Source organism: Notothenia coriiceps, unplaced genomic scaffold, assembly GCF_000735185.1.
Source record: "Notothenia coriiceps isolate Sejong01 unplaced genomic scaffold, NC01 NC01_scaffold00023806, whole genome shotgun sequence".
Lineage (NCBI taxonomy): Eukaryota > Metazoa > Chordata > Actinopteri > Perciformes > Nototheniidae > Notothenia > Notothenia coriiceps.
Window position 1 is genome coordinate 90,197 of NW_011356507.1, and position 9,355 is coordinate 99,551.

Sequence of the window (9,355 nt, forward strand, 5' to 3'; positions counted from 1 at the left end):
CAGCATTTCATTCATGATGCTATAAAACAGAGATGAGCAGCAAATCCCCGAATTAAAAGCGATTTAAATGATTTATCAGTAATAATTTATTAGTAAATAGTTAATATAATTAAGTCAGTAGATCGTCCAATTTTGTAAGTGGTATCTTTGCATCAAGGCTGCCGTTCAAAACACACAAAACACATTTATGTTCCAGGTTTATTTAGAAAATCGTTGCAGTCTCCTCACCTGTTTGTTTGGAAAACAAAACTTAAGTAGAGTACCACTAAGACATAACAATTTTTCACACATAACTTCACATCAATGACAAAGATGATTTGAAAGGTGTATAAAGTGTAGATTTGAGCACAGATATGTTAAATAAAGCTCTTCATAAATCAGCACATCAGAACACAAGAACATGTAAAGATATTCAAAAACAGCCAACTGAAAATGTAAAGTGTTCGACCTGAAAAGAAAATCACAAGTGTCTTCATTCGTCTGCTTGTGTTGGTCCACATCACCGTTTTCTCAATGGAGTGGACAATAACAACTGTTTCATTTAGACTACAGATATATACAGTCATTCTGCAACAGACAGAACACCCCTGAACCTCTTGATTCTTGAAGTTATTAAAAAATAAATTATTATGTTCATCATACTGACGTCAGTAGTATTACATCCATGACAAAACCACCCTTCTCCCCTCAGGCCTCAATATGTGCAAACTGCAAGGGTTTTAAAAAGGTAGCACTTTAAGCAAGGACCTTTAAAACATAAACTACTGGGAGGGCACAGGCCAAATATCGCAACGGTAATGAAAGGACAAATAATGTATCCGCTTTGTGATTTGGATATGATCCAAAATGTAATGTTCTTTAGCCCATGCTACACCTTTCCACCAAGTTTCATGAAATTCGGGCCAGTAGTCTTTTCGTTATCCTGCTTACTATCAAACAAACAAACAAACTGCAAGCATAACCTCCTTCACTCATTCAAAAGTGCAGCATATGTAAGGATTTCAAAAGTACAATAATCTTAGTATTATTTTTAAATTGTGGAGTAAAGGGATACAAAAATAGATGGTCCTTAAACCAAAAAAAGAAGAAGACTATTCTAATTAAATCTGCTATCGTCCAAATACTAAATACTCTTTCAAGGAACAATACTGAGCCAGGACATAAATGTACTATCGGAATGAACATGGATTTGCAGTGAAATGAAGCTAACTGCATATTTCTGTTTCACAAACATTCTTACTTGTCAAACGTTCCTCACAGAAACAAAATGACTTTAGATTAAACTGGACAGAAATTATAACACTCTGCTTTAGGATTTAAACATTGGTCTTAAAACACCAACGTTCTTTTTGATTTGTTAAGACACATTGTCAACATAGTCAGGCTCAACAAACTTCTGTCACAGAGTCTTGGTGATTTGGGTGCGAGACACTTGATAAAATAGCCAGGGCTCAGACAGATTGATTTTGTCTTTCATTAAAAATCAACCTATTATCTCCACACAGCCCAAAGTGCACCTGTTAAGGGGACGAGGAAATCTTCTTGACGTTTCCTGCTGGGTATGAAAGGCAGTCAGCTTTGTTTTGAGCAGAACTGAGAGCAAGTCCAAGTCCACACAGATGCACAACAAACACCCACACAGAAAACAAAAGCCAGAGGAATGGATAATTAAAACTTTGTTCCAAAAAGTATAACAATTAGAACCATGACTATGACGAAGAGGATCAAAATGACCAGCATCTTTCGGTTTTTCTTCTGATACTGTTCCGCCTGCAAAGGAAATGAAAACAAAAAATGTCAAACATTGTATTTTGCTGTCTTTTCATCTAATGAATGAATGAATGAATGAAAGGCAAATCATTGAGCTTCTTTCCATCATGCAGTGAATTGAGATCAAAACAGAGACGATTGTTTAAAAGGTTTGTAATTCATGGTAAATTAAAATCACAACACTGTCTTTTAGTCGCTTAAAATCGTATTTTTGTTTTCGCCTGAAGTTGGAAAAATTATTAGCATCTGTACAAGTGTGACAAAAGATTTAAAAAGAATGGTGACTATCACCTAGCTAAAAAAGTGAAAATGTGTATCAGGACATGAGCCCTTTGCATTTACCTTTTGTAACTGTTTCACTCCCTCTTCTGTTTTCACACAAGCCTGCTCCACATTGAAGTCAATTCTGTCGAGAACGGTGCCCTATAGGGAAAATAAGAGTATTGTTATTGTTGTTATTTAGTGATAGGCAGTGACTTAAGTAGTTCAGTAATTGTCCTTCAAGCTCTGTTGTTACACATATGAAACATCAACATGCTTTAATTGTGGAAGTCATTAGGGCAACTCACGGACAACCTCATGCCATAATTCTTATAAAGCCTATTTATTATTTCTGTGCGTTACTGTGTCAGGACTTCTTAAAATACCTGTTCCACCACCATTCCAGCCAAGTCCCGGAATATCTCATTCAGATCTGAGATGGACTGCACTATCTGTCGGATCTCCCTCTCTCGTTCCTCCACCATAACTGTGTTCTGCTCCACCAGCATCAGCTGGTCGTCTGTGAACCCCTGATTGAAAGAATTAGGTGATTTTATGTAACACAATTAGACATGGAATCTCCCTCTTAAATAACACAAATTATTTTTAATTTAACTGAAAAGGAAAGAAAAACAAGCATTACATATTTTTTTCCACCCATATGGAAAGTGATAACATGACACAGTAGACCTGCATTAATAACTCAATGGGTATTAAGGCTTTTAATGGAATATTTTTGTTCTTATCTTGTTTGTTTCATGTTTATAATTTAAAGTATCCCCTTTAATTGTTCTCTATGAAACTCTTAATTTGGATTTACTTGAATGAGTTAATACATGTTATTGGATAGTCACCTTGTCATATACAGCTAAATCTTCATCCTCTTCCATTAGGGGTCCAGAGTCAAAAAAGTGCTTTGATCTCTCCTCACGATTCTTCATACCTGGAATATAAACCAATAATCAACCCAAACGAACAACTTGAAGATAAAAACATGAGCTATAATCTTGTTAATTGTTACAAATATCTGAGAGGCAGGATGAGAATTCAGAAACACCAATCAGACAGCAGAAACTCTGCATATCTTCTGTCGCAAACTGAAAACGCATCTATTTCGATTGTTCCTTGGCCGTTAAGTTCTTGCTGAAAAAATAAAGTATTTTTAATACTTACTACTTCATTTAGGCCTTGTAACTAATTCATCAGCACTAACTATGGTATGATCTTGCTTGAAGTGAATATATCTGCACTTCCCTTGTTGTTCGGAGTTTGATTCTTTATGGTTTTTGCACTTATTGTATGTCGCTTTGAATAAAAGCATCAGCTAAATGATATGTAATGTAATCATAGCTTCCATGCAGTCCTTACGTTTTAAGTAGCCGGACTGCGTGTGCCTGAAGTTGGTGGAGAGCTCCTGCAGGCTCTGAGCCAGCGACGACACCACGTTTCTCAGCAGCCTCTCCTCCTGCTCGGTACAGTGGCCACAGCGAGTCTGCAGCCCCGTCACAGCTCGCTGGCACCGGTGAAACATCTGCAATCAACACAAAGATAGTGAGTGAACAGCTACTGGTTTCCTTTCAAACACTTTACATGAAATCAACACCACAGACTGTATTATGCTTATATGACTTTGGGCTCAAGCTAAAACGTGTTCCAGGTCTGGATAAGTATGAAAAAGGAGGATGGAAAATATTTTTTTTCCAAACTAGTGCCCATATTCTGTTTTCTAAAATATATATTTTCCAAATCCTAAAAACATTGGAAAGATAGCAATTGTATTATTATTTCTAAAAGCATTATCTCTGTTTGTGGTAAATGTCTGTACCTGTGTTATCTCCTGAGTAGTGATTTCTATGGCATGCTCTTCCTCACTACTGTCATCAAGTGTAGGTCGATTCATATGCTTGTCATGAAGTAAAGCCAGATCCTTCATCTTCTGCCGAACCCGAGTGATTTCATACTGGATCTGAAAGGGAATACACAGCGGTTGAAAGCCATGTGACATTACTCATACAGAGGACTTAACCCGTTTTAATATACAGGAACAGATGCATTTTTGAGTATTTGGTCTTACAAAGAGGGATACTGTATTTATATGTCAACCTTTAACAGATACGTCTCTATATATTTCTGCTTTAATCTTAAGTGTTTCACCTCATCAATCCCCTCTGTCCATTTGGGAGGCAGCCTCTTTGTGACGCCGATGGCTGCTTCAGGATCCAGACTAATCCCTGACACCAGGGCCATTCGGTCGTCAGCCAACTTGAAAACACAAATTATAAATGATTCCATTAAAAACGTTTTCTAAAATAAGTCAATATGATGATGCATTAACATGTTTTTGGTGTAAATAATTCAAAGGAAACAACAGTACCTCATCAAGCTCCTAATATGATTGGCAGATAGCAGATGGTCCCATCCAATAGAAAACAAGGAAAAGGAGAGAAGGACAGAAGTAACAGAAAGTTAGTCCCAGACAAATCAGCAGTTAATACCAGAAAAGTGATTTTGTATCCACTCCCCTACTGTATATAACTAATACATTTGAAGTATAATATTATAATTGCTGTACAGCAGAGGTACATAATGTCTGGCAGTTGAATTGAGAATCATTCGTCCTGAGTTTACATGCGTGTATGTGCAAAAGTGTAAATCTAGAGAGTGAATGCTACATTACATTTATCTAGAAAATATGTGCAAATGATTCCACTTTAAACAAACCATTAGGTGTAAGAAACATAAAGCAAAAAATAGCAGGACTTAAATATGTAATAGAATATAAAACAGCCTGGGCCTTATTTTGGATAAATATGTCTCTCTTGTGTCTTGTCTTGTTTGAACTGACAAGGCAAGTTTATTTATATAGCACCTTTCAGTACGCGACAATTCAAAGTACTTTACAAAATAAAATAAAAGACATTTAAGAATAAATACAGTAAAACACATTATATAATGGCATTTAAAAACAGGCATTTAAAAAGGCAAAGATAATAAGATAAACACAACAGTTATACAATACATGAATAAAAAGCAAACTGCAGTGTGAATATGAGCAGTTCAATTAAAAGCAGTTCAATTAAAAGCAGCAGCAAAAATATATGTTTTCAGTCTCGATTTGAAAATAGTAAGAGTCTCTGCGGACGAGCACGATTCAGGCAGTTTGTTCCAGATTGTTGCGGCATAATAGCTAAACGCTGCTTTTCCATGTTTTGGTCTTGCTCTCGGAACCGAGAGCAGACCCGTCCTAGAAGACCTGAGACACCTTGATGGTTAATTATTATGCAAGAAATCGTTGATATACTTTGGTCCTAAACCATTTAGTGATTTAAAAACTATAGTACTTTAAAATCAATTATTTGGCCGACTGGAAGCCAGTGTAAAGATTTCAGAACCGGACTGATGTGATCCACTCTTTTAGTGTTCGTGAGGACTCGAACATAGCAGCGTTCTGGATCAGCTGCAGCTTTCTGATGGATTTCTTGGTCAGCCCTGTGAATACACTATTGCAGTAGTCCAGTCTACTGAAGACGAAAGCATGGACAAGCTTTTCTAAGTCCTTCAGGTGATAGTATGCAGATTTGATAACTGTTGAAATGTGTTAAAATTCAGGTCTGAGTCCATTGCTACACCCAGATTTCTAGCTTTATTTGAGTCTCTTGTGCCTTCTGGCAAAGTCAGTTATTTTAAAACAGCTTTAACAAGTTAAGTGTTTGTCTTCTAATGGCAAACACTGTTGTTTTAGTTGATTCAGTGCCTTTTAGTCACTGCAAATATATTTCAGTCTTTGTGAATAGATGTTATAACTACACTACTGTAAAAAGAATGGATCACAATCTCAACACTGGCTAATGTAAATCTAATCTGTGACCTTGGTTGGAAAGTGCAGATAGAACACCGTTTTACAGCACCTATGAATGAACTCTGATACAGGGACATTGGGACAAAACACAGACACTGGAAGACAAATACGATAGTAAGACACAAACGTTATATGTTACATGACACATAGTGTGGTTGGAACAGTGTAATGTGTGTTCTGTGAAGGGTCAATGGAGGTCTAATTAAAGAGTGAGTGAGTCTTTACACCAGAGGAGACCATCTGAATACAGGTGTTTTATTCATGGTCCTTTATGGCCCTTTCACTATTTCTCACCACAGCTTTTAGAATTGTGTATTATTAAACTTTATGAGGAGTGAATATGTCGAAAACAGCAGTTTCACCATTGAGCATGACATATTTTTACCTAAATGGCCTCACCTCAGGTTAGGAGAAGTCTGTGCGTATAACCTTTACTACAGAAGCACATTTTTGCAAATGCAAACTTAAACTGCATATTTGGATATCGCTGTGTTCAGTAACTCTGGATGTACAACAGGGCTGGGTATTGGAACTTGATACTTTTAAGATGACGGCAGAATTAAACCAGTAACAAGTTGTATCAAAAACGTTGATATAACTAATTAGAATTTGATACTTTTTGTACTCATGCCGAACAAAGGGTTCTTTGTAAGGTTTTGCTCGAAGCCAATCACTGCAAGAATTATTAGATTTATTGCAACAAGTGATTGGCCCGCTACCGCAGCAGATACAAGACTGTGGTGGTAAAGTCAAGCACAACCACAGTCATACTGAGTTTCCATCATGATATACTGTATGTGAAAGGGCTACAAAAGTAGGTATCAAATGAAGTACTTCAATGAAGTATGCTTTGGTATAAGACTGGTATCGTGTTTTGTAAACTGATACCCTGTTGTGTAATAGAAGCTTCGAATGAAGAACCAAGCGCAGTCTTATCCAAACTGAACTTTTACTTTATATTCATTAAACAGTTTCCAACAGGAACGGTGGAAGACAGAGAAAATGCACTCGATATGCTCATATTCAATTTTCATAACAACAGGAAGGTGTCAGAGGAGGACACATACTTGCACTTCAAAATAAAAGTATTTCCTGTGAAACGTTGTACCTTTTAACTTCTATCAAGAATCAAATAAACAAATGTTTTACTGCCTTAAATAAAATAAGTTACAACATACCCAGGCCTAGAGGACAAGTTGGCAGAAGTAAATCTACTTCAGCAAGCAGTTAACTGGTTAAAATATTCACAATTGGGTGTGAATGGTTAAACACACCCTGCACCTGCTCACTGTGCTGTGTGCCCTGCACCTGGCCTCTACTGGAGAGGTGAGGTGAACTTCAGCGCAAACACAGGAGAGCTGTGAACTGCTCATGCTCAAGCTTAAAATATGTGATACATTTGCTGAGACCCAACATCACATTTCCCATCAATGTGGTATGTAAAATAAAATTCCCCTTTAACGAAAAGAGACAACAAACTGAGGGAGAGAAACCTATGTATGTCATGTGGTATTTTCTCAAAGATATTTGAATTAAATTGAAATTAAAACTGAGTGAGACACAGAGATACACAGCAACAATGGTGTCTGGCCAGATGTGATCTACAATAAATACAGTTAATTTTAACATTGTCATGGTTACATTCATTTCTTTAATAATAGCTTCAATAGATTTCAATAAACCACCTCCATAAATATTAGTTTCAATATTTAAGTAGTTCAGGATATTTTAACAATATTTTGACTTTATACAGTGGCCACAACAAAAGTATTGCTAGAGGATATGCTCCTCTAGCAATACGTTTGTTGTGGACATCAAAAACATGCATTATCTTTTACAAAAACACACCCAACATATGCTACCAACGTATTTTATCTTTGAAATTAACAATTGCTGACTAATATATAGATTGTCTCCAATGTTTACTCAAAGCATTTAGCTATTACGAGCTGAAAAATATATCCTTGCAGTCCATCTTCCTCCATCACTGAGTCACATGAAACAATTAGCCCTGTGTGAAATACAACTATACCACTAACTACTACTATACTTATAGTACTATATATACTGTATCTAGCTAAGACAGCTCAGTGACTGGCTAAATGCACACAACACACAAAGTAAAATGTCAAAACGATGCAGACAACTCACCGCAGCATTGCTACGTGTACTCAGACGGGGGTCGTATGTACTCACTTGCTCAGCCAATATCTGCCGGTTTTGGATCGCATTGTTCCGCATTAACAAGAAGGCATCGGTCAGACGCCTAGTGGCCATGACTGCCTTATGTGATATCTAAATTTACACTGAATAAAATGCGGATCAGGCGATGATTATTCAAATTATATCCACTGCCGCTGACCTGCAGCTAACACAGCGCTAGCTTTAGCTTTAGCTTTGCTGCGATGGAAGATGAGGAAAACTCGCGATACAGCGCCAATAGTGGGCAGCAAACGACCTCAGTAATATTTATCTGTCAGGCATATCTGAAACTTAACGATTAGTTAAAAAGGAGAAACATGACCGAGGGTTTCCACTCAATTTGTTGGATTTAACGTTAGATTATAAACGTTATTTCGCTTTTAGGCAGCTACGGAAGTAGGAAAACGTAAACACCTGCGTAAAGGGTTTCTTCTTCTTCTAAGCATTAAATGCGGCTGTCACTGTCAATTTGAGCCCGTTACCGCCACCTACTGCCTGTGGGGAAAATGACTAGTCTAGTTTTCATAATAATAAATATAATTCAATATTTAAATGGTAACAAAAACAGTAACACTATGATAAGAAAAAGGCAACAAAGAAAGTGTTTTTGGTTTTGGCATATCCATAATGTTTCCCGTTGTGTAGCGTCCAGCCTTTCCCAATCTGGCCCAATCTGGCCCAATCTGGCCTGCATTTATGTCTGTTGAAGCCACTTCTTGAAGCAAACTGAAAATAAATGTACAGATATAAGTACACTGTAAAAAGAAAACTTGATATTTACGTTAACACTTGGGCTGCTGTGGTTGCCAGAACTTGACTGTTAAAGTACGGTAAAATACATTACAAATTACAGTTAGTTGGCATAGACTTTACAGTCAACAATTGCTTATTATTTACAATGGCAAAAACCAATAGAGCTAGTATACACTACACGGTGCAGCTGTATTATCTGGGAAATAGAAAAATCGGATCAGGATTCGGTATTGGCAGACAATCAATATGAAATTAATCAGATCATTATTAGCATCAGCATTTGATCACCTTTGTCGACTTGCAGCCTAAATACAAAGATAACTCCACCCCTCTCCTATACCACTCTTACCTCTAATAAGCCTTGATAGAATAGTGTCCGAGTCACAGGGTCCAGAACTGACTGAAGACATGTGGAACAGAGTCCCATACAGGCATGGTTCGATGTACAGGAAACTGGAACTTTGAACAGGTGTTTTCATCTTTACTGCCTGAAGATTCACAATGTATTGA

General features: G+C 37.0%; 1 protein-coding gene across 2 annotated transcripts; it reads right to left on the reverse strand.

The window, feature by feature from the left end:
- Positions 1 to 603: 603 nt before the first annotated feature.
- Positions 604 to 8,512, reverse strand: stx16 (syntaxin 16). Of its 2 annotated transcripts, none has more exons than XM_010781932.1 (9): positions 8,087 to 8,512; positions 4,406 to 4,417; positions 4,186 to 4,293; positions 3,857 to 3,997; positions 3,400 to 3,562; positions 2,886 to 2,974; positions 2,418 to 2,561; positions 2,113 to 2,193; positions 604 to 1,770 (listed from the first exon to the last, which is right to left on the reverse strand). In XM_010781932.1, exons 1-9 carry the CDS (start codon positions 8,165 to 8,167, stop codon positions 1,669 to 1,671), a joined length of 921 nt encoding a protein of 306 aa, XP_010780234.1. In that variant the 5' UTR covers positions 8,168 to 8,512; the 3' UTR covers positions 604 to 1,668. The 2 variants fall into 2 exon arrangements, with proteins under 2 accessions (XP_010780234.1, XP_010780233.1); XM_010781931.1 differs by having other exon boundaries at positions 8,042 to 8,512.
- Positions 8,513 to 9,355: the final 843 nt, after the last annotated feature.